Source organism: Carya illinoinensis, chromosome 8, assembly GCF_018687715.1.
Source record: "Carya illinoinensis cultivar Pawnee chromosome 8, C.illinoinensisPawnee_v1, whole genome shotgun sequence".
NCBI classification, from domain to species: domain Eukaryota; kingdom Viridiplantae; phylum Streptophyta; class Magnoliopsida; order Fagales; family Juglandaceae; genus Carya; species Carya illinoinensis.
Genome location: NC_056759.1, coordinates 5200946 through 5225944, shown reverse-complemented (window position 1 = coordinate 5225944; position 24999 = coordinate 5200946). Strand labels below are relative to the sequence as shown.

Genomic DNA, 24999 nt, shown 5'->3' with positions numbered 1-24999 from the left:
TGGCGGTGGAAGTGAAAAAATGACAAAATGGAGGTGAGCTCGTGGGAGGTACTCCGGCAACGGATCGGAGCTGGAAATGGGTGGTGCAGGACGGCAAGAGGTAGGTGATGAAGTGATGAAGAGATGGTGGCCGGAGGTGGAACGACGGCGGCGAGAATGCACAAAAACCGTGCGGCTTAGAGGAGCTCGTGGCGGCTAACGGTGGCTCAGATGGTGGTGAAATTTGATGGGGAGGTGTGCCGACCGGAGGGGAAGATTTCTGGGTGGGTGGTGTCGACCACGTCGCCGGCGAGCGGCGGTGCTGGGCGGCAAAAGGCAAACGGCGATAGTAGAGAGAGAGAGAGAGAGAGAGAGAGAGAGAGAGAGAGAGAGAGAGAGAGAGAGAGAGAGAGAGAGAGAGAGAGAGAGAGAGAGAGAGAGAGAGAGAGAGAGAGAGAGAGAGAGAGAGAGAGAGCGTAGCGCACGGGAGGAGAAACGGAAAGGAGAAGAAAGAAAAGAAAGAAATAAGAAAATAAAGAAAAGAGAAAGATAAAAGAGAAAAATAAAAGATGGAGAAATGAAATGAGGTCCAATCCTCACCTTTAGAGTTCAGAAACTGATCCGACGAAAATAATTTTAAAAGTTATAAAATGACTAAATTAATTTAAACACCACATCAAACTAAAATATAATAAATAATTAGTAAAAACTAACAACTAAATTTTAAATCCAAAAACAAACTAAAATAAATTACATAGCAATTTAAATTCAAAATGATAATAATATTAAGAAAGTTCTACAAAAAAATATCACAACTAAATAAATCCAATTAAAATACAATAATTTAAAATAAAAGAATTAATATTTTAATTAAATTAAAATACTCATTCAGTGAAAATATACGTAAAAACGAGGTATCACAATAATGACTTCTTCAAGATCGGTGGGGCGGGGTGGGGTGGGGCGGACTTTTCGAGGGACTCTTGGCCAGACTCCTTAGAGGCTTCCCGGACAGGCTTCTTCAACCTCCAAATTCGGCTTCCAGTGACAGAGTCCAAACCGGTATAGTGATATGCAAATCAGCTGTACAGTGAGAATGAGAGACTATAAATAACGCTTATGTAATAAATTATCCTCTCTCTAAGACCCTGTGAACGTAGGTCTAGTGTCAAACCACATAAATCTGTATGTCCACTTCTCTTTATTTTCCCTGTATTCCTATACCATTTACCTCCACGGCCATACACATGGACTCTGTACAGCTGCACCAAATCAGCACGGGGGCTTGCACCACCTCATCCTAACCCAATTTCATTGGGCCCGCACATCGTGAAACAAGACCCAATGCTGCCATTGGCGTGCTGGCCTAAGATCGAGTGAAGGCCTAGACCAACTAGGCAATCTGGCTCAAGGGTGTACAAAGCACAACGTTAACAGTTGACGCGATAAGATTTAATTTATAACAAATATAATTAAAAATATTTTCGATAAATCAATCATTTCATATTAATGTATAGATGATATGTCGAATATTTTAGGTTGGAGTAAGATGACTCTTAAAGAATGTGTGGTTTATGTGTATACAATACAACATAGCCCAGAAGATATGTGTCATTTGCATGTGTTATGTTTACATGTATGTTTGTATGCGCATTTATAATTTGTACGTACACATACACAAATACACACTATCTAGATGGTTTAATGTCAATTTGGTGCAAATTACTCTGTCGAAGTTTACTTACAATCACAAAGGTTTGAATGAGATTATATTCGTGGATATTGACCTTTAAGAGAAACAGTCAACAATAATAACAATAAAATAACTTATAAAAAATGAAATCTTCTTCACATATATTACTTGTAATCACATCCGTTATATTTTATAAATTTATGAGTAATGTTATATATAATTGTAAAATATGTAAATATTGTGTAATCATTTTGAAAAAGAGTAAGATCTATAATTAAAAAGTTAGTTTTTTTTTCATGTGGATCCAATATTAATTTATTTTTTTTAAAAAGACTGCATGACGCTTACACAATTACGATTATAAATATTATTTTTTTAAATTTATATACTTTAATATCACATCAATTATGATTAAACATAATAAAGAAACGATGAAAAAAATATTGCTTGTAATTAGTTGGATTAACTGCTAAAATAATTTTTGCTCTAGGAAAATTCAAAGGACATTTAGGACTCAAAAGAGATTTAAAAAAAAAAAAAAAAATTTCTATCCCATTCGGACCCATTCCACCAACCCCTGGCTTGTAGCCTTGAAGTAATCAAAGTCATTTTGTCCGGGAGCCCGTGGCCAATTTGTACAGTGAAAAGAATTTTCTCATCCTTCAGCACCGACTACAATTTCCGTCCAATCTTGCACCATGGTTTCAACGTGTCAAATCTGCCTCTCTGTCTCTCGCCTTACCTTCTCCAAGTTTCACTGGAGTCAAACTTGATGAGAACACATGAGCTGAGCTACAACTGGCAACTGGGCCTAAACCTCTGTCACTCGAGCTTTGTTTTCGTTCTTTTATCTTTTATTGGTCCCCTGGTTTCGTCAAGTAAACAAGGAAGGGTAGGGAAAGAAGACAGTGGGTAGCTGGGGGGAATAGATATTGCTTTGGCTCGTCTTCTTTTGGTTATTTTGAAGCTATGGAACGGTATGAGATTTTGAAAGAAATTGGGTCTGGGAATTTTGGAGTAGCCAAGCTGGTTAAAGATAGGCGGACCGGAGAACTCTTTGCTGTTAAGTTTATCGAGAGAGGCCAGAAGGTCTGCTTCTTCTCTCGGTCTTTTAATTCTTTTATTTGTTTCTTTCTATTTGCTTCTTATACGGGTTTTGGTTTCTGCTTGATTAAGGGGATTTCTTAATGTTGCAGATTGATGGACATGTACAAAGGGAAATCATGAACCATAGGTCATTGAAGCATCCTAATATTGTTAGATTCAAAGAGGTATGGAATCTATTGTGTCGATATTCTTTCAACATAGTAACAGTGAATATTATTTGCAGTTTTGGATGATAGTTTATTTATTATTTTTTTAATGAAGAGGGACCATACCAATTTTATCGATAAACCCTATCTTATGGCAGAGTAATACCTTTTACAAGCAGTGGGTGATCATTTTTTAATTGAAGAGCAAAACCTCGTATCTATCAGAATATGATGCTTGTTCCTGCTTGATTGTTTACGGAGAAAGTAGTTTTTACGCGTGATGAATCATATAGTCCTGACTTTCATTATTTCTAGATTTATAAAACCCATTTCTTGGTATCAAATAAGATACATGTGGTATAAAAGGGAGAATCAAAATTTTTCTTGTTCCTTTTTTTTTGTTGTGCTGTTGGGGGGGGGGGGGTGCGTTGTTTTGGGAGGGGTAAGGTTTTGTCATTATCGTGTCCATTTCCGGGTAGGGTTTTTATTTGAAGAGCTCAAATGATTGTTGCAGGTCCTGCTAACACCAACACATTTAGCTATAGTAATGGAGTATGCTGCTGGAGGTGAACTCTTTGAGAGGATATGCAATGCTGGTAGATTTAGTGAAAATGAGGTATGCGACAAAACGTGAGGTTTTTGTGTGTCCAGTGATGACCGAATCATTCTGATTTAGAAACATTTATAAATAATAACCGTGGTAAAACTATAGAATCATTCCTTACATCTCAATTTGTTTTTCTTGTATTAGTCAAGGTTTTTCTTCCAGCAACTGATATCAGGGGTCAGCTACTGTCATTCAATGGTAAGAGTTGGACCCTTCTTTGGGGTGTATAAATGTGTATTGTGACCGTTTAATCCACCTTTTTATTTATATATATATATGATCTTTTATTGTGTGTACATGCATTGCAGCAAATCTGTCATAGAGATCTTAAACTTGAAAATACACTCTTAGATGGCAGCACAGCACCTTGTGTTAAAATATGTGATTTTGGGTACTCAAAGGTAATGGCGTTCACCAGTCCAACCAAATACTTTAGAGCCTTATGTTCATTGGACTTTGATTACTAATCCTTTTACCTCATGTATGTAGTCATCTGTGTTCCATTCACAACCAAAGTCTACTGTAGGGACACCAGCGTACATAGCACCTGAGGTCTTGTCTAAGAAAGAATATGATGGAAAGGTGATATTTGGTTCTTTCTTTTTCCTTATCCATTGAATTATTGCTTTTCTTTTTGGCCACTTGGCACCTACTATCTATAGCTAATCCTTGTGATCTGTATAGATTGCAGATGTTTGGTCCTCTGGTGTCACCTTATATGTGATGCTAGTTGGGGCTTATCCATTTGGAGATCCGAATGATCCGAGAAACTTCAGAAAAACAATTGGGGTGAATATTAAAGCATAATCTTTTGAACCTCTACCCCTTAGTCCCTTTCTTATTTTCTATCCCGCTACCATATCGATAGTACAAACGTGTGAGTTGTCTTTTATATTCTGGAGTCCTAATTTGAATGTTATGGCTTATGACAGCGGATACTTACTGTCCACTATGAAATTCCTGATTTCGTCCAAGTTTCTGTGGAATGTAGACATCTTCTATCTCGGATATTCGTTGCCAACCCCGAAAAGGTAAGCTCAGTTCAATTTGGTGTTGACATGTTGGTTTCTCAAATGCCACTTGAATGGTTTGGTTTGCCCACTAGACAGCCTGCTTTTGCCAAATTTGGTGTTGGAATTGCATTCCATAGACCCAACTATAGTTGTTATCCTTTTTGCATAAGCACTAAAAAACCAAGATACATGTTTTCAAGTTTAGGATTTTTCTTCTCTTTGGCAGTGAAGATGTTCAAGTCTCATCATGTACCCCCATATGGTTTTTAATAAATGTTGATATTTTTAATTTATCAACCCAATAATTTTATGGTGGTGAGTTTCAGTTCCTACCCAAATCAGTTGTTTGTTGTTGACAAATGCTAAGCCAGGCCTCATCTCCTGCTAATGTGTGTCTTTCAGTTTTCTCTTCATGCTCTGTCCTTGCTTCCTTGCAGAGAATAACTATCCCAGAAATTAAAAACCACCCATGGTTCTTAAAGAACTTGCCCATAGAACTAATGGAAGGAGGAAGCTGGCAGAGTAATGATGTAAATAACCCATCACAGAGCATCGAGGAAGTATCGTCTATTATTCAAGAGGCAATGAAACCTCTTGCGGTCCCCAAGTTTGGTGCACATATCCTCGGAGGAAGCATGGATCTTGATGACTTAGATGCTGATGCAGATCTTGAAGATATAGAAACAAGTGGTGATTTTGTGTGCCCGCTATGAGTTGTAGGGTAGATAGTTGCAGGGTAGATAAAATTCATGCTTTGTTGTGGTTTTGTTTTTACCACTCTTTATTGTAGAATCTGTCCTGCAGTTTGAGCAGAGAAAAGGGCCATTCATGTCATCGTGTAATGCTTGCTTTTCATAGTTTCCTCGATATAAAAATTTCTGTAACGTTTTGCTTCTTAGTTGCAATTGTCCTGTTACTTTATGGGAAACTACATCATATTATCACATAATGATTGGAGAATTCTTTATAATGGGCTCATGCTTTTTATACCAGATTGCATTTTTTTAAAAACAAATATATAGTAAGTTCAGCAATAGTTGATACTAAAGATAATAGATTTATTATCAAGACAAGCTTATCTTTCTTATTGATGCAAAGATGATTAATTCTTGCATCTACACCAATCCAGGAGACGAGCCTTTTTGTTCCCTCACTCTCTAATGTGTCTTGAAATGAGTGTTCAGAATGTTGGCAGCACTCACAATTCAAGTTGGCTTTTCACTTACCAAGTTACCACGATGCAAATGGTTGATGCTTTAGATGATAGACCCTACAATAGTTGGGGCACAACGATCCTTTACAAACTCAATTTGAATCTGTGTTCAGGAGTTGTCCTCAAAGTTTAAATCAGAGAGTAACCATATTTAAGCTTGTTTATGATTTTAAACAGTATAATGCTTCGGTTGCGATTATGAATATAGCAGCCAAAACAAACAGATTATCAGGTAATACAAGAGTACAAAAACGTTGAAAGAACCAACACCTGGACGGGTTGATGCTGTTTTTTTCTTGTGAAGTTTGGTACATGATAAAGTTTGGTATAAAGTTTCGGAAAATTCAACGTAGTAAGTAGTCAGAGATAAGGGTTGGTAATTTCAATGAGGCTCGTTCTTTAATGCAAAGGGAATAAATAATTGAGTTGATCCAAGAAGCTAGCAACCAAACTGCATTCGGTGACCCCCCACAAGTGTGTTAAAAAAAAAAAAAAAATTTAATGTTTTCTTAAAAATATTTTAAAATATTTATTTTTAAAAAAATAGAAACTATAATATTAATAAAAAATAAATACTTAATCATTAAGTTTAAGAAAAAAAAGTGTCGGGAGAAATGCTCAGGATCTATTATCAAGATCCCAAACATTTTAAGTTAATGTATAAAATACATTAATTCCATCATTTAAATGATAAGATTTAATTTATAATAATCAGTTTTTAAAATTATTAGAATGATAGTGGAGAATGGTTCTTTGGTTGTCTTATTTTAGTAAGCATGTTACTAATGTTCTTAGATGCCGTAAATATTCTAGATTAGAATATTTTGTATTCGTGTATTTTATCATTTTATATTGTATTTCCTTAATTCATATCACCGTATTTGTCTATAAATAAGCTCTTCTAATAGAAGTTATTTTCAAATGCATGGTGCTAGGATGACTCCCATATGGTGCATGCCAAATATGCCCCTAGTACAATTGTATTTTTTTTAATATTTTATTTCAAACATTTTTTTAAACATTTTTAATCATTAAAAAAAATTCTTTAATAATTACTTTTTTAACAATTAAAAAAATTAAAATACATGAAGAGGCATATTCGGGGTGCACATTTGGGAGTTACCCAATCATTTTACTTTTCAAATACCCTTTTTGCTTGTATTCATTGGTTAACAATGGTAGTCATTAGGTAAAGCAAGATTCATATTAGTGTAGGAATAAAATGAAATCCTACTTTGAGAAAATATATATATATATATATATATATATATATATATATATAGAAAGAAAGATAAAAATTAAGTAAAGGTAATATGTTTAAAAATTGAGTTCTCCTACTCACTAGTTCTACACCACACATCTATTGATATGAATTTTTTTTTATTAAATTTTGCTACGTACAAACAAATTCAATACCGATCTACATATCAATACTGCTGTCTTCATATTTAAAATTTAAATTGGTATTATTTTTATTAAAATCTAATTTTCTAATCAATCACGTTGGATATGTGTGCGTATTAATGAACAGAATCGCTTATAATCAAATTTTTTCTTTTTTATTTTTTTCTTATAAGCAGGTGTGTGGTACATGACTACTAAATAGAATTTTTCTTAAAAATTATAAAAAGAAAATATTTAATGAGGATGCAACGATCTGATGCTGAAATCCAAATAATTTAACTGGGCTTGTAACCCTATAGTTTTCTTATCTCTATAGCAGAGGACGGCACTTGTGAATATTAGGCCTTGGCCCAATAAATAACCATTCAATAAAATAAAAATAAATAAATAAAAGAGAAATAAATAGCTGTTCCGAGCGCGTTGTATAAAACCCTAAAAATAGAGGAAACAGAGGTCTCCCTTTTTCATCTTTCATTAGCGGCCGCCTCTGCTCCAGGCAGTTGAGATCTCGTCCAAGATGAAGGTTTCCTATCTGATACTCTAAAATCTCCCCGTCTCCCTCCCCCCCCCCCCTCTCTCTCTCTCTCTCTCTCTCTCTCTCTCTCTCTCTCTCTCTCTCTCTTTCCCAGGCATTTTTAATAGTGGCGTTGTTTGTGTTTTGCAGTTCAATATCGCAAACCCAACTACGGGATGCCAAAAGAAACTTGAAATCGACGATGACCAGAAACTGTTAGTTCTTCTCCCAATCTCTTCCCATTTACGAAATCAAACGTTTTTATTTACATTTTGCGTCAGTTGCTATTTCTTTTTTAATTTTTCACTCTAAACAGGACTCGTTTTAGTTTCATTTGTTGAATCGGTTAAGTCAAAGAACCTTAGCCAGCTTAATATAGCTTTCTCTTCTCCTGGGGTATTTTCTTTAATGTAAACTCCGGGAATAGAACCATATGGATATGTGGAGTTGTGTGAGCTTTATAGTTCATTATTACAAGCTCTATTTCTTAAGTAAAAGGCAAAATAAATTAGAAAATAGAAGTCGAGGCTGTAAATATAACGTAAATTAAGAAAGATTTTGAAAAGTGGAGTTACTAGATGACAGTCATGCTCAATGCGGCATTGCACAGTCGAATTCAAAGGGATATTTTTCCCAACTGGTTGTGCATGTCATCTTTTGCAGTTTCTTTTTGGTTCTACCTAATGCTCTTTAAGGCAGAATCCCAGGAATTTTCCAATCAAAGATAACCCACTATCATTCCGAGTTTCCAATTGCAGATCTTATCTTCTGTTGAACTTCTTGAATGCAGAGCCACTCTGTTTGCCCGGAAACTCATAGGCATTGAGCGCGTTTTATTGTTGTTTTCATTTGACAGCAATCATTCCTATAATTTGGACTATTGTGTATATAATTGCGTACCATAATTAATTAATAATATATGTACTAGCTTCATGAATGTTAATGGGAGGCATCATCTTTAAGGATTCCACAAAATATACTGTGTTCTTGTGCAATGATTTCGACTAAAAGTTTTAAAATTGTTGTACCACATATACGCTTTGAAAAGAAAAGGTGCTGATAACATATGATCAGTTACGTATTTCTTTCTGGCTTCTTAATGGTGAGCATTTCTACCCTTCCGATGGTTGGTTTTTTTCTTCTAAGAAACTGTAGGTTTTGATGAGAACAAAAGATGGCTATTAATTTTCAACTTTCTTCAGTGAGAGCTGCTCATACTTATAAAAACAAAATTCTCACTGATGTTACTGGCTTGGACGACCTTGATTTGAAGCTTCTGTTGTAATCAGCTGAATGATTATTTATCATTTCTATGTTTGATTGATATCTGTTGTTTTTTTGGCATTTTTTAAAACCTTTTAGAAATGATTTACCCGGATTTGTAACTTCTTAAGATTAACCTCGAGGCTAAATGTCAGAGTTGTAACTGATGTGGTGTATCACTTGCCTATGCAAGTCATTGAAATTACAAATTTAATTTAATTAAAGTTCTGCCTATTCCCTTGTGTTTCTTCGACCTTGCAGCCGAGCATTTTTTGACAAGAGGATTTCACAGGAAGTCAGTGGAGATTCTCTTGGAGAGGTACGCACCCATTATGTTTGAATTTCCCAAATCCTGCCACTGGTTCCAAATATCTAAAAAAGAAGCGTGTTTGACAGGAATTTAAGGGCTATGTTTTCAAAATCATGGGAGGCTGTGATAAGCAAGGATTCCCAATGAAGCAGGGTGTGCTAACCCCGGGTCGCGTTCGTCTCTTGCTTCAGAGAGGTTGGCCAAACATCTGTTCTTAGTGCATGCTATTGCTCTCAAGTTGGAGATTTGTTAGATTTTCTTTGAAGTAAAATGATAAGGAATACTTAAATTTGTATTTCCAGGCACCCCTTGCTTCCGTGGGTACGGTAGGCGCAATGGAGAGCGAAGGAGGAAGTCTGTACGTGGATGCATTGTCAGCCAAGACCTTTCTGTTCTGAACTTGGTTATTGTGAAGAAGGGTGAGAATGACCTTCCTGGTCTGACTGACACTGAGAAACCAAGAATGCGAGGTCCAAAGAGGGCATCTAAGATCCGTAAACTTTTCAATCTCTCAAAGGAGGATGATGTTCGAAAGTATGTCAACACCTATCGCAGATCATTTACCACAAAAGCTGGTAAGTTTTCCGCAATCATTATTGAATTCTTGGGCCAGAAGATCCTGTGAATGTTTTTGTTTGCTTGTTTAAAAGCGTTTAGAAAGTTAGCTGCATATTTTTGTTAGTTGTTAACATAATGCTCCGTGTGCAATTGGCAGGGAAGAAAGTGAGTAAAGCTCCCAAAATTCAGAGGTTGGTCACCCCATTGACTTTGCAGAGGAAGCGAGCAAGGATTGCAGAGAAGAAGAAGAGAATTTCCAAGGCCAAGTCGGAGGCTGCTGAGTACCAGAAGCTCCTTGCCACGAGATTGAAGGAGCAAAGAGAGCGTCGCAGTGAAAGCTTAGCCAAGAAACGATCCAGGCTCTCTGCCGCATCTAAGCCATCTATTGTGGCATAGGTTCGTGCATCTCTTTGGGTCTAAGTGATTAAATTTTGATAAGAAGATGAACATTGAATACCTATGAGATTTTCTAGTATTGAATTTGGTAAGCTTATATTTTTGAAGATTGCAATGAGGACATGTTGATGGTTTCTTATAATGGGAGCTTCTCCAAATGCTGCTTAGTAATGATTATAACCACAATATTATAGATACATTTTTAAGTCTTTCAACGTTATATTACCGAATGGTGATGAGATGCTCTATCAAAAGAGAGATCCTAGTAGATTCATAAAATGTATGCAGAGACCTTGTCCATGGCATCTTCACGTCTCTCTGTTGCAGTGCCAATTTAAGGTGTTAATGCTTTGTAAGAGAGATTTAAAATTAAATTGTTTTTTAAATCAACTCATGCTCGGCCAACAGTATAAGGATATATCCTGGTCTTCGACTTGTAAATATAATTTTCTAAATGTCACATCCCATTGCCATTTTGTCGTACAAAGCTTATACACATTCAGTACACATCATAACAAAGACGAAATACAAGAGTGATAACGGTAAATACAGATACTAATGACTTAAAGAACAAACATGTCGGTGGGCGCTTAAAGCCGTCCAGATCCCCTAAGGAGGCAAGAGATTTGGCTGAGATGCAATCCTTCTATTTCGTAGACGCTCGGCGATGATGAAAGCCAGCTCAAGAGATTGTGAAGCATTGAGCCTGGGATCACAATGGGTGTGGTAACGCGAACCCAAGTCATCGAAGGTCACAGTTTGTGACCCACCAATGCACTCCGTCACGTTTTGGCCCGTCATCTCTAGATGAACTCCTCCCGGGTGGCTTCCTTCTTGCTCATGCACGTCAAAGAACGCTCTCACCTCAGCCTGTTCAAATAAAATGCATGATGATTATTCTACTTGAAACAATTATACAAGAGAATAAACTGTCGCAACGTATTAAACAAATAATTATACTCTACCAGCTAAAAAATCATGTACAGGAGTTTGAGAAGAATTTTAGTGTTGAACAATGAACCAATCAGTGGTAACAAAAAGTCCAAAAGATCAAGGAAAAAAATGGTTTAAAAATTATTGCAGGCAACACAACTTATACTGGTCAGTTGGGTCCAATGATAATTGGATTGAGGAGTAATGATACCACAACATATTTCACAACACATGACATAAAGTCGGTATTTTTGTAAAGTGATATTACTTTTACTTTCATTTTAAAATATGATTGTATAAGGAGATGTGAAATATGACTGTTTCAATCAAGCACATCACAACTTGTCTCTTTCTCCACCAACCCACCTAATTATATTGCTTCCAATAAGTAGTATATGAAACAATCTTTCCTCCGAGCTACTGAATGCCTTCTATTCATGACAGTTGATTGGTTAGGGAAATTAAATTTCAGTTATGATGATTCTTTTTTTTTTTTTTTTAAAAATAAGTTATGATGATTCTTTGTTTGTTTGTTTTTTTTAATTTATCCCTCTTTATATTAAACTTCATTCTATAGTGATTGTTTCTGCTACTTTTATATAACGTCTGAGACCAGTACCTCTGTAACTCCTATAATCTTGAGCAAGATTAAAAAGAAGATACATTGAGTAACATACCCTGATGGAATCGAAGGGACGAGTTTTGAGACCACAGGGAGCCTTTATTGTGTTTCCATGCATAGGATCACTAACCCATGTAACAACTTGACCTTCTCTGCGTACTGCCCTAATTAGATGAGGAAGCTTCACTCTCATGTTTTCAGCTCCCATTCTTGTGATCAGTGTTATCCTCCCAGGTTTGTTCTGAGGGTTCAAAATCTCAATGAGCTTGACAAGCTCACTTGGATCCATCTTATCGCTCGCCTGCAGCAAAAGTGCCACTCCATGTTATTCACCACATAATCGTCTTCATAATAAGATAAGAAACTTGCACACAATCATATAATCAAACCAAATACTATACAATTGTTAGTAGGGACTGCTTTTTTTTTTCTTCCTAAAAACAAAAGCATATATACGGAATAGAGCAATGACCCACGCGATTTCAAGGTTATCATTAGTTCAATCTTGGAAAAGAACTACGTAAAACAAAAATAAAAGGAAGGATTGGTGAAGCCAATAAAACCAGCTTGGGCTATATATAAATCAAGTTCCCTGGGGGCGTTTCATTCACCCTGAAGTTCTCAAAATACAGGGATCCATTCAGTTGTTGAAGTACATGTTGCTAGTATCAAATTACCAATTAATCTATCTTTATGACTGAATTAGAAGAATAAAAAGAATAGTAACCTTAATGCCGAGGGGATTAGCAATCCCTCTAAGAAACTCTACATGGGCACCATCTAGCTGCCTGGTGCGTTCCCCAGCCCAAAGAAAATGGGCAGAGCAGTCGTAGTAAAGGCCTGAGGTTGAATCCCTCCTGGTTAGGGATTGCTCATATGGCAAGAGCAAGCATTCATGGGATGTCCAGAACTCGGTTGTTGTCATGATAGGATGGTCAACGGTAAGTCCAGCTGCAGCCATGAATCCCAGGGCCTCATCAACACGATGAGCTAGTTCCCGGTACCTGCATGCCAAGACAATAATTAGTCAACAATGACCTAAAAACTATCTGTACAAGAAGGGACCAAGCTTGACAGCATTGAATTTTGAATCTCAGAAACCAATTAAACTCCCCACACTTTTAACTTCTAGTTATGCATTTTAAGAAAGAAACAGTCAGCTAAAAAAAAATTAAAACAAAAAATAAACAAGATGTTGGAAAATTCCGAACAATTCATCCACATATCGTATTGATGGGATGGCACCATGGAATTAAATCGCATGATTAGTCCATAGCGACAAACATATGGAAGGCCAAAAATGGAAAGAGAGAGAAAAAGGAAAGAGACTTTTTAAAACTCAAAGAAGGCTATTCTGGGCAACTTGGAACAAACAACCAAACAAAGAAGTGATACGGATGGATGTGCTACTTTCAGGTGATAAACAAAATCCTGGAAATAGTGATGAAAATGTGGAAATGACCAAAATATATCTGTATAAAAATATTTAACTTGTCAGCACCAGATACTTCCAAGAAAGCAATACCAAATTCCAAAACGAATTCACCCCTGAGAGATGACACACACCTATCTCCCTGCTCGCTATGCTTTGCGAAATCCAAATTCCACTGGGTGACCCTCTGCATGGCAGCATAACCTCCGGTAGCGAAGGCCCTCAGAAGGTTCAGAGTGGCTGCAGATTGACAGTAGGCGCTAATCATTCTCTCAGGATCCGGAATCCTAGACTTCTCATCGAAAGCATCTCCATTCACGTTGTCCCCTCTGTAACTCGGCAGTTTCACACCGTTCTTTTCCTCAAATGGCTCCGATCTCGGCTTCGCAAACTGACCCGCCATTCTCCCCACCTTTGAAAAAAAAACCATCACAACAAAGTCACAGATCCAATCCATTTATAAAAGCGAAATGCCCAAAATCTCAAAATAATTTAGAAAGAACTTCGGAAACAAGACTCAACCTTGATAACAGGCATTTGACCACCGAACATTAAAACAGCACCCATTTGGAGGATGATTCTGAACGTGTCACGGATGTTGTTGGCATTGAATTCCTTGAAGCTCTCGGCGCAATCACCGCCTTGGAGAAGGAAAGCGTTGCCCGAGGCGGCGTCGGCCAGCCGTTCCTCGAGGCTCCTCGCCTCTCCGGCGAACACGATCGGGGGGAACGCATCGAGGGTCCGAAGCACAGACTGGAGCTCCTCCTGATTCGGGTATTCGGGCAGCTGGAGCGCTTTCTTAGTCTTCCAGCTGTCCACGCTCCACGTCTTCGAAACCACATTGTGGGTGGTCGTCGTTTTCGTTGTTGTCGTTGACAGAGCTGCTGATGGTGCTATTTGCTGCTTCGGCTGCTTATCGGATACGATGGGATTTTTGGCGGGTTCGGCAGCGTGGACGGCGTAGATCAAAGGGAGTGACCTGGGCTTGGCGGGGATATGTGGTTGGTGGGGACAGCGACTAGGAGAAAGCGGGAGAGAAGAATGGGCTTGAACGAAGGATTCGGTGGGAATCAAGGAGCTGCTGCTTGTGAGAGCCATTATTAGTTTGCTTCCTTCTCAGTCTCTTCTTCTTAAAAATATGAGAGACAGAGACAGAGGCAGCTGCAGAGAGAGAGGAACGTGTGGAGGATTTAAGGATCGGCTTTGTGGGTTGGGTTTGGTGTCCGGTAGAAGAGACGTGGCCGTGGTTGTTGAGATTTCATGTGTATTTTGGTTTAAATTCAAGAATGAGAGGTTAATTTCTGTATTTTGTAGTGCGCATTAGGGATATTTTTTTATTTCTTTTTTATCTTTTACAGTGTAGACTCGTAAGTATGGTTGTTAGTCGGTATTGGTCGGTCAAATCAGATCATCAATGAGATCATTATAATAATTAAATATGCAGATTATTTAATTTATTTAGGTTTATTTCGATGCAGCCTTCATTGCATCATTATCCATAATTAAAGAAATTTTTCCAATAGATTCTTTATTATTTGCTTTTCTATGAAATGTTTGCTCATTTATTTCATCAATCATTTCTTCGTCGTTGCAGAAGGCACGTATAGGACCGTAATATGATATTACATCTAATTTATCAAATTATACTTATTTATAAAGTAATTATTTTATAACTATTTTTATAAAGCAAACCTTTTTTCCTTATTTAACTGGTCATAAGCATAAAATGATATAGAAAAATGATACTATAACTATTAAACATGTCTATTTATATATTTTTTATTTCTATTTTTTAATTATTATGAATGTTTAAAAAATGTTTAAAGAAAAAAAAACTCATTTATACTAATGTATATATTTGATAAATACGATACAATACTTAAAACATGTGAGGCCGCGTTTTTATTTTCTATGAAAAAAATAAGTGAAAATTTGAGAGATTTAAAATATGAATATATAAGAGCAGACACATCATAATGATCACATTCACACCCCCATTGAAAATTTGAAATGAATGTTAACTTCGCGTATAAAAATAGGTTATGAAAGAAAGAAAGAAAGAAAGATAGGAATGTTAACGTCAATTGATTAGAAAATTTTCAACCAGTAAGAAAAATGGGAAAACTTGCAAGACCGACCCCCCGGGTGTTGGTGGGATTGCTGGTAGGCCCCAAAATCGTAGGTTTGACTTTGATTTTATTGGCTGGGCCGCACCTGAAGCCCGATTTGTTTTGATTTTGGATGGGCTCGCATGGTTAAATCTTGGTATGGTAGTGACTACATTAGCGATCTGATTCAGTAATTTTTCAGTAAGAAATATTACAGTTAAAATAAATTTTACTACCATAATTTTAGGAATTGACATGATTTTATACAATATATTATATTTACTTTACAAATTATGTTAATTTATAAGTTTATTTTTAATTTTTTTTTTTTGTAAAATTTATATGATTTCATATAATATGTTATATTTATTTTATAAAATTAATTTTACAATCTAACATACCACATCAATTTATATTAATTTATAAATTTATTTTTATAAAATTCTTTTGTGACTCAATTTCTCTTTAAATAAAGTTAAACGCATGGAGATACGTTGTAATTTTCCAAAGAACTTAACAATTTAAACTTTTCCGAAAACTATTGTTTGAATTTTGCAATTGTAACACCAAATTAGAACCCATGGCTCAATAGGCATGCCTAGGGATTCTTTGTATGTTGAGATGAGATGAAATAAAAAATATGTGAATAGTATTGAAATATTTTATGAAAATTTATGAAAATAGAGAAAAAAAATTGAATAAAAATATTATAAAATTAAAATATTATTATAATAGAATTTTTATTTTAGAATTTGAAAAAGTTGAATTATTTTTTGTATTTTGTTTGAAACTTTAAAAAATTTTTAATAATTAGATGAAAAAATTGAAGATTTAAAATAAAAAAGTGATTGTATTTGAATGGTGTTTGAATCATTGTTTTTAAAATCGTACCGTATCGGTCGGTATATTCCGTACTGGCCACCGGACCGGTACAGAAATTCACATATTTCGTATTGGTTCAAATACTGGCCGTACCGGCCGATATTTCGGCCTGTACCGGCCTATGTACCGGCCCGTATTTTGATCTCGATTTTTTTTTTCATTTTGTCAAATTACAAATTCATTTTTTTACCCCAAATTTAGACTAAACTATTTATAATTTATATAGATATATGTATTTATGTATAATTTATTTATATATAAATTATTATTTTGAAATATAATTAATATATATATTTATATATATAATTTATTTATATATCGACTATCCCGAAACAGTATACGAAACGGTACTGGTACCGAAATATTTCGTTCCAGTACTTTAACCGGTACGACATCCAGTACGGTATTCAAAACATTAGTTTGAATGGATTTCCTCGTCTCAACATATAAACCGGCCTAAGTTGCTGGATGATGCTAGTTCCGTTAAGATTGTAAAACGAGACCTATTCATGTGTAATTCATACATTATTAATCTGCTTCAGTTTTATCTGAAAGTAAAAGAATATAAAATAATAGCCTCACAGCAGGTTTTAGGAGCCTTTGGTAGTAACATTGCTTTAACTTTCGCAAACCTTTCCAGCAAAAAGAAAGGAATAGGATGTCATATTTTGTAAAAAGTAATGCTGAAGATATAGCTCTTTTTACGATTATCTTGCAGCACGGCTTTAAATTGAGGAAGTCTTCGTAAAATAAAGATACTCTTCCAGCTCATTTTTACAAAAATATTCTCCATTTAAAACAGAGTTTGTAAAGAAATTATAAAAAAGTTTTCTATCATTTTCTTTCACTAAAATGCCGATAAACTTTCATAACTCTGCTTGTCTTTATATATATATATATAGAGTAGCTATCAAATCAAAAATCTTTTTTTAATGATTTTTGTTATTTTCTCATTAAAGTTAACGTTGTTCATTGCATGAATCATGATAAAGTTAACATTTGTTGTTTTTTTACGTGATTTCGGCCACTAGCTTTTATTTTGGTAGGTTTGCGTGAATCATTACTCACTCAATAACTACTGTACCATTCACACAAACCAAAAGATACAAAACACCACCCTTGAACACGACAAACGGCAACAACTCTATTTTCCTTCACCCAAAATAGAGCAGTCACAGCCCATATTCAAAGTCCCACCACGACTGAAACAAACGGAAGAGCACCATAGGGAGCCATCATATGAGAAGCCAAGCCACTGCGTCAACAAGCAAACTATTCACACCGTTGAGCACCTTCAGCAATACCAACATCTAGCTCCACGCACGGACGACACATCAGTGAAGAACCGAAAATAAAACCAAATGAAAGAAATGAGAAGATAAACCAATCGGCTCAAGAGAAGGAATGAAGAAATAAAAACTAAAGAAGAGATGGAAGAAGCAGCGTGCGGCTGGAGAAGGAAGAAGAGAAAAGAAAAAAGCTCTAAGGGCATTGAGGCCAAAACGCATAGTATGGTGCAAGAGCTGGAAAAAGCCCATGGACTAGGCCTAAAAACTGACTGGGCTTGGGTCCAAAATAAAAAATAACCCACTAAAAACAAGTTCAATCTGAAAATAAACGTCCAATAAAATAAAAATGGCACAATAAAAATATATAAAAGTTAAATAAAAATAATACAACTCAATATTAATAAAATAATATAATTAAAATCCAACAATAGAATAATTAAAGCAAAGAGCTAGTAATTTAAATGCAAAACAATAATTAATATCAATAAAGCACATTATTTAAATTTCACAACTGGAAAATCACAAAATAATATAACGAAAAACATGTTAAATTTGAAACAAGAGAATCACTAATTATAATAATTTAAATAATTATTTAATTAAAATATACGTAAATACGAGATATCACATCCTCCCCCATGAATATAAATCTTTAATATTTTATGTTCAACAAATAAGGTTTCTAAAATATTACGAATTTTAATTAAGCAAACGTGCTTTACACACGTTGCTTTGACCTAGTACATATATATATATATATATATATATATATATATATATATATAAAGAACATTTAAGACAAAAAAAAAAAAAAAACCCCTCAATGGGTACATTCCACCAAAAGTATATTTCCAATTTAATAAGTTTCCGTACTTGTAATGGCAATTTCCGTCGTAAGAAACAACTTTCTGCCTTCTGGGTTCAACAGCTAATTACCTATTAAGGTGATCCAACATTTACTCCCTGACAGTAGATGAAAAAGAAAATAAGAAATTAGTTCAATATTAATCATTTCCCTTAATGATAATCATGTGTGTGTATATATATATATATATATATATATAACAACTATCACATTAGCCATTGCTAGGGTTAAAAAAAAAAAAAAAACAGAGGTTCAATTATCAACCAGAAACCAACTCTTGAGTATAAGGAATCGTAGGTTGAAAATTGCTCCGAATAACACCACCCACGACTATGCACAAAGAGAAGAAGGCTCAAAGTAATAGTTTAACAGGTGGACCATCAAATTTACCCTTACAGTGGCCCAATGGCTAATGGCTAATGGTAAATTTATCCCAGAGAATTCATCCATATGCTGTTCAATGTAACTTAGCCAAATCATCCAACCAGCATCCAACGGTGAGGTGATTCCATATAGCTTACAAACTTAATTAGTACCATGTCTAATAATAAAAACTTCACAAACTTATCTCACAATTGCAAGACAGTCTTTAGTTTTTTTTTTTTTTTTAACTGGTACTAGATGTCCGGGAACAGCGTCCCGATTAATCCCGATGGTGCATGGTGCTCGGCAAGGAGTTTCCCGCAAGACAGGCTTTAGCATTATCTTGAGTGGTTTTGTAAGCTAAATTATAGCAACTTCTATCATAAAGCTACTGATGGCAATAATATGATCTGCATGGAAGAATGAGCTTCATAGTGTCTCTTTCTCAATCTTACCACACAATTCAACCACTGAGGACGGACAGTCAAGACCTGATAAGTGTGCGAAAGTGCATTCTATATATCTTATTATTAGACTAAAATGTTAAAATGTGAATAGAAATCATAGGAATTAATGTGTATTCTTAAATTGAATTTCTATTTACGTTGGAATACTCCTAAGCAGTTTTTTTATGTCTAATTTCAGAATTTATAAAAGAGCAAGTCAAGCCCAGTCAAATTCAAAGGAGGACATTCATGGGGTTTGAGAGCAATTTGGAAGAAAAGAAAAAGAAAAAAATCACAAAATGAAATCACAAGAAGTCCAAGTCCGAAATTCGCTAGGAGACAGTCTGGACATATTTTAATCTTTTGACTGTATCTTTTTACTCATATATCGTATTGATGCGATTCTTGATGCATTGGAAATCTATCTTAAAGGGCTATATAACTTTGTCTCTAATAAGGATTTCCAAATTCGAACTCCTGAAGGCCGTATGTGGCTGCCAATATAAGTCCTAAAATTTAGGCGATTTTTTTATGTGGAAATCAAGAGGACATTAGGGTTTCTTTCTTACCCTATATAAGCATATCATTAGCACGAAATGGAGGGGGAGGAAGAGGCACAAGAGGCAGATCTGAAGAGAGGAGAAAATCACTTCCATGGCCACCGTTCGCTTCAGTTTTCTCTGGAGATTTTTGTTGTCCATTATATTTATGGGTAACTAAATTCTCAAGTAGAGTTAGGGATGAACTTGCACATTAGATGATATTTCTAATTTATTGTTAATTCATTTATTTGATTTTCAATTTGCTAAAACTCTTTTGTTTTATCATTCTCAATTCATCGTTGATGTTTTCTTCTTCGAATAATCATAGAATTTATTGTATTTATGGATTCAGTCATGCTTTTTCTATTGAATGGATTAGTTCTTTGATTATGTTTGGATCAATTATTTATCTATATTAATTTAGTTTTTTGCTACAATATCGCTTCCTGAGTATATTGTCGTCATTGGATTTTATCAATAGGGGTAGTAATTCACGTTTTTTAAAAGTGGTGAATGTTTTTTCAAAGGGTTACATTTGATTTAAGTCTGGTTTATAAATCTATACCTTCCGATTGGGAATTGCAGGAATTGAGTTCCTCATTGAGTTATTCAATGAATTAAAAATAATTAAAATACCAGATTTGTGCAAGGGATTCCCGATGCTCTACTGTTTGTCAAATTTGAGTACTTTTTCTGTTAATCATTTTGCTTCACTTGAATTTACATTAAAATTAATCTTTGTTCTCTATTACTTATTTAATATTTTTTTCTTTAGTTTTTTTGTTCCTCTTGCTATTCTTTTAATTTGTCTCCCTGTGGAATCGACATCCCAAAGCTGTGCTACAACTACCGCGTTATTCTTTGGGCGTAATCAAATTTTGGCGCCGTTGCCGGGGAAACGGTAGAAAAATTGTGAGATAGTTTTTCTTTTCAACAGTTTGTAAATGCGGTAATTTCGTTCCCTATTTTAGCTTGCTGCATCTTTTTTTTATTTTCTTTTTTTTTTGTAGTTTTTTTTAGTGTTGGGTTTTTCTCTACCTTGCATGCACAGGTATAGAGACGCCTTGGGTCGGTTTGCTTGTAGACCTGTGTTAGAGTCAGAGTTTAATTTTTCTGATCATTTGTTTGATAATTCTTCTAATTCTGAGAAAATGAGTAAACACGAAGATCAACCCACTAGGACCCTTCAGGATTACCTCCACCCTACACGCACAGCCACACCATCATGCATCATGTTTCCAACTAATATTCGCCAATTGGATTTTAAAACAGGGATGATACAGTTACTCCTTACTTTTCATGGCTTGGAAAATGAAAATCCATATGTGCACATTAGGGAGTTTGAGGAAGTAGTTCCGAATTTTCATAGTCAAAATGCAACTGATGACATTGTGAGACTTAAGTTCTTTCTTTTCTTTTTGAAAGATAGAGCTAAGAGTTGGATATATTCATTGAGACCACGATCTATTGGGTCATGGAATGAGATGAATCAGGCCTTCTTTAATAAATACTTTCCCCAACATAAGACCAATGCTTTAAAAAGGTAAATCTCCACCTTCGTACAAAAGGATAGTGAGACTTTGTATTAGTCTTGGGAGAGATTTAAGGAGCTATTAAGTATGTGTCCTCACCATGGATATGAGAATTGGCGCTTAGTGAGCCATTTTTATGAGGGACTTACACCTAGAGAGCGTCAATTTGTGGAGATGATGTGTAATTGTGAGTTCTTACAGAAAGATCCTGATGAGGCCATAGAATACCTCAATGAGCTTGCTGAAAAAGCTCACACTTAGACTGGACCTAGTGCTACTGAGAGCACAAATAGGTCACGACCTGTAGGAAACCTAAATGGTGGTGGAATTTACCATCTCAGGGAAGAAGATAACCTAAAAGCTAAGGTTGAGATGCTCACTAGAGAGCTAGAGGCGTTGAAGACTAAGGACTTAAAGCCAACACACGTGGCTAATCATGCAGAGTCTTTTGGACCATGTTTTGTGTGTGGTGGGGTAGATCACCTTGCCCAAGAGTGTCCCACATTGGCTGAGATGAGAGGAATGTATGAGGAACAATGTAATGCCTTAGGCATGTATAAGAAGCCTTTTACACATTTCTCTGACACCTATAATCCGGGATGGCGTAATCACCCCAATTTTAGTTGGAAGTCTGAAAACCAGCCGCCTGTACAACCCCCTAGATCATATCCTACACCATATCATGCACCTTCATCTTTTAGGATCCCCTTAGAAGATACTTTACATGCTTTTATTGAGGCACAAGGTAAGACTAACCAAAAGTTTGAATCTTTGATTACGCAGGTTGTTGAAGAAAATAAGGAGATAAAAAACCAAGTGTCCAAATTGATGAGCTCCTTGAGTATGAATGAGCGAGGTAAGTTTCCTTCTCAAGCTCAATCCGTACCCCATGGTCAACACATGGGACAAGAGAATTTGAAAGATGCGAATGCCATTGTGACACGAAGTGGTAAGTCATTACACATCCCAACAACGAACAAATCAGAGGATGTGGAAGAGGATCAAAGTAATAGTGGTGCCGAGCTGCCCAAAGAAGCCGAGGTAATAAAGAGCCCAGTTAAGGTACCATTTCCTCAAGCTTTAAAACTGAATAAGCGAACTTTGGATCCTAACAATGAAATCTTGGAGAATCTCATGCAGGTAAAAATTAACCTCCCTTTTTTGCATGTTATTAAACAAGTTCCTACTTACGCAAAAATTCTTAAAGATTTGTGTACAGTCAAGAGGAAGCACCATGTTAAGAAGACAACATTTCTGACAGAGCAAGTTAGTGCTCTAATTGAGCAGCGGATTCCTCCCAAGTTTAAGGATCCTGGTTGCCCAACCATTGCATGCAGCATTGGAAATCATGAGTTTGGGCAAACTTTGCTAGATTTAGGAGCTAGCGTGAATCTAATGCCATATTCTATTTATTTGCAGTTGGGGTTGGGAGAAATCAAACCAACCACTGTGATATTATAATTGGCTGACCGTTCAGTCAAAGTACCCCGAGGTGTGGTAGATGATGTTCTAATTCAAATTGATAAATTTTATTATCCTATTGATTTCCTAATCCTTGACACTAGCTCTGTTGTTGATACTACTTCTAAAATTCCTGTGATTTTAGGTAGGCTTTTCCTTGCCACTACTAATGCTCTTATTAATTGCAAGAATGTGTTCATGAAGCTTTCTTTTGGAAACATGACTCTCGAGGTGAATATCTTCCATATTGCAAGACAGCCAGAATATGATGACGAGAGCCACCAGACATACATGATTGACTCACTCATAGAAAATGGAGTTTCTATAGCTCATGATTTCGACCCCTTGAGTATTTTCTTGTTAATTTTGAGTTTGATTCTATCAGTAATCCATCTGATGTAGTTGATATTTGTGCTATCTTTGATAGAATTCAGGATTATGGCACTCGGGCCTGGCAACCGAAGTTTGAGGAGTTGCCTGAGAGAGAGGAAAAGCAAATTCCTTCAAGTGTGGAAGCACCCAAAGTCGAACTAAAACCTCTGCCTAAGGGTTTAAAGCATGTTTTCCTTGGTCCAGGTGATACTTTTCCTGTTATTATCTCATCTGAATTGTCTGAGTCTCAAGGTGAGAAATTAATTCGGATCCTAAGTGAGCATAAGTCAGCCTTAGGTTGGAGCATTGCTGATATAAAAGGTGTTAGTCCCCTGGTCTGTTCTCATAAAATTAATTTGGAGGAAGGAACTAGCCCTCGTAGAGACCCCCAGCGTAGGCTTAATCCTAATATGAAAGAAGTGGTGAAAAATGAAGTGTTGAAACTATTAGATGCAGGAATCATGTATCCTATTGCTGATAGTAAATGGGTAAGTCCTACACAGGTTGTTTCTAAAGAAGTCAAGTGTTACTGTGGTGAAGAATGACCTGGGAGAGCTAGTCCCTACAAAACTTGTGATTGGGTGGCGGATGTGCATTGATTATAGAAAATTGAATGCTGCCACCCGAAAAGACCATTTTCCTCTCCCTTTTATTGATCAAATTCTTGAGCGTGTGGCTGGTCATCCTTTATATTGTTTCTTGGATGGTTATTCTGGTTATTATCAAATTGAAATTGCATTAGAAGACCAGGATAAAACCACTTTCACTTGTCCTTTCGGTACTTATGCTTTTCGTAGAATGCCATTTGGATTGTGTAATGCACTTGCTACTTTTCAACGTTGCATGATGAGCATTTTTAGTGACATGGTTGAAAATTGCATGGAAGTTTTTATGGATGACTTGACTGTTTTTGGATCTACTTTTGATGCATGCTTATTGAATTTAGAGAGGGTGTTGACTCGCTGTGAGGAGAAGGAATTGGTTTTGAATTGAGAAAAATGCCACTTTATGGTACCTTCAGGTATTGTGTTAGGGCATATTATTTCTTCTAGGGGGATAGAGGTAGATCAATCTAAAATTGAATTAATCTCTAAGTTGCCTACACCTAGGACAGTAAAGGACATGAGATCATTTCTTGGTCATGCGGGCTTTTATAGGAAGTTCATACAGAATTTTTCCACCATATCTAGACCACTATGTGACCTCCTAACTAAAGATGCCCCATTTGAGTGGACACAATATTGTCAAGAGGCCTTTAAAACGCTAATTGGCAAGCTTACCTCAGCACCCATAATGCAGCCACCTGATTAGACTTTACCTTTTGAGATTATGTGTGATGAAAGTGATTTTACTGTAGGTGCTGTACTTGGACAGCGAAGGGAGGGAAAGCCTTTTGTCATTTACTATGCTAGTAGAACTCTAAATAGTGCTCAAATGAATTACTCCACCACTGAAAAAGAGTTGCTAGCTGTAGTGTTTGCTTTGGATAAGTTTCGTGCTTATGTGATTGGTTCTCCTATTATTATTTTTACGGATCATGCAGCCCTTAAGTACCTTCTTACAAAGAAGGATGCTAAGGCACGATTAATACGATGGATTTTACTTTTGCAGGAATTTAACATCACCATCAAAGACAAGAAAGGAGTGGAGAACGTAGTGGCTGACCATCTCTCGAGGCTCACATTTGAGGACACCTCTGACCACCTGCCAATTAGGGATGATTTTCCCGATGAGCATTTACTATCTATTACTTCTCTACTATGGTTTGCTCATATTGTGAATTATTTGGTTACAGGTGAGATACCGGTGGATTGGAGCGCTCAAGACAAGAGGAAGTTCATAACTGAGGTACGTAATTTCTATTGGGATGATCCTTTTCTTTTCAAATACTGCACTGACCAAATTTTAAGGCGTTGCATCCCTGATGAAGAGATTGCTAGCGTCTTGGA

The 24999-nt window shown here is 36.0% G+C and overlaps 3 protein-coding genes and 1 non-coding gene across 5 annotated transcripts; 2 read left to right on the top strand and 2 right to left on the bottom strand.

Moving 5' to 3' along the window:
* The first annotated feature begins 2270 nt into the window (after nucleotides 1-2270).
* Nucleotides 2271-5515, top strand: LOC122274322 (serine/threonine-protein kinase SAPK2-like). 2 transcript variants are annotated; one of them, XM_043083361.1, is made up of 9 exons: nucleotides 2271-2761; nucleotides 2849-2943; nucleotides 3440-3541; nucleotides 3677-3730; nucleotides 3841-3933; nucleotides 4022-4114; nucleotides 4217-4321; nucleotides 4465-4563; nucleotides 4983-5515. In XM_043083361.1, exons 2-9 carry the CDS (start codon nucleotides 2860-2862, stop codon nucleotides 5256-5258), a joined length of 906 nt encoding a protein of 301 aa, XP_042939295.1. In that variant the 5' UTR covers nucleotides 2271-2761; nucleotides 2849-2859; the 3' UTR covers nucleotides 5259-5515. The 2 variants fall into 2 exon arrangements, with proteins under 2 accessions (XP_042939295.1, XP_042939294.1); XM_043083360.1 differs by having other exon boundaries at nucleotides 2274-2761; nucleotides 2869-2943.
* Nucleotides 5516-7557: 2042 nt separating this feature from the next.
* On the top strand, nucleotides 7558-10345 carry LOC122318825 (40S ribosomal protein S6). The gene is made up of 6 exons (XM_043136480.1): nucleotides 7558-7685; nucleotides 7827-7891; nucleotides 9201-9258; nucleotides 9336-9444; nucleotides 9552-9824; nucleotides 9965-10345. Exons 1-6 carry the CDS (start codon nucleotides 7680-7682, stop codon nucleotides 10201-10203), a joined length of 750 nt encoding a protein of 249 aa, XP_042992414.1. The 5' UTR covers nucleotides 7558-7679; the 3' UTR covers nucleotides 10204-10345.
* Nucleotides 10346-10613: 268 nt separating this feature from the next.
* LOC122318824 (phospho-2-dehydro-3-deoxyheptonate aldolase 1, chloroplastic-like) lies at nucleotides 10614-14433 on the bottom strand. The gene is made up of 5 exons (XM_043136479.1): nucleotides 13713-14433; nucleotides 13325-13602; nucleotides 12486-12762; nucleotides 11814-12059; nucleotides 10614-11073 (listed from the first exon to the last, which is right to left on the bottom strand). The coding sequence occupies exons 1-5, from the start codon at nucleotides 14286-14288 to the stop codon at nucleotides 10813-10815; spliced, it is 1638 nt and encodes a 545-aa protein (XP_042992413.1). The 5' UTR covers nucleotides 14289-14433; the 3' UTR covers nucleotides 10614-10812.
* Nucleotides 14434-21216: 6783 nt separating this feature from the next.
* LOC122274829 lies at nucleotides 21217-21324 on the bottom strand. Its single transcript, XR_006228372.1, has one exon. It is a non-coding gene; the product is annotated as a small nucleolar RNA R71 (small nucleolar RNA).
* Nucleotides 21325-24999: the final 3675 nt, after the last annotated feature.

Bases quoted from the DNA above. Each gene is read 5' to 3' on its own strand.
- LOC122274322 (XM_043083360.1), top strand. From the start codon at position 2,642: ATGGAACGGTATGAGATTTTGAAAGAAATTGGGTCTGGGAATTTTGGA. The intron at 4,115-4,216 runs GTGATATTTGGT...TGATCTGTATAG, and splicing joins AGAAAGAATATGATGGAAAG to ATTGCAGATGTTTGGTCCTC. The intron at 4,322-4,464 runs GTGAATATTAAA...GGCTTATGACAG, and splicing joins ACTTCAGAAAAACAATTGGG to CGGATACTTACTGTCCACTA.
- LOC122318825 (XM_043136480.1), top strand. The intron at 7,892-9,200 runs GTTAGTTCTTCT...TCGACCTTGCAG, and splicing joins ATCGACGATGACCAGAAACT to CCGAGCATTTTTTGACAAGA. The intron at 9,445-9,551 runs GTTGGCCAAACA...TTGTATTTCCAG, and splicing joins TCGTCTCTTGCTTCAGAGAG to GCACCCCTTGCTTCCGTGGG.
- LOC122318824 (XM_043136479.1), bottom strand. From the start codon at position 14,288: ATGGCTCTCACAAGCAGCAGCTCCTTGATTCCCACCGAATCCTTCGTT. The intron at 13,603-13,712 runs GTTGAGTCTTGT...TTTTTTTCAAAG, and splicing joins GTCAAATGCCTGTTATCAAG to GTGGGGAGAATGGCGGGTCA. The intron at 11,074-11,813 runs GTATGTTACTCA...TTATTTGAACAG, and splicing joins GTCCCTTCGATTCCATCAGG to GCTGAGGTGAGAGCGTTCTT.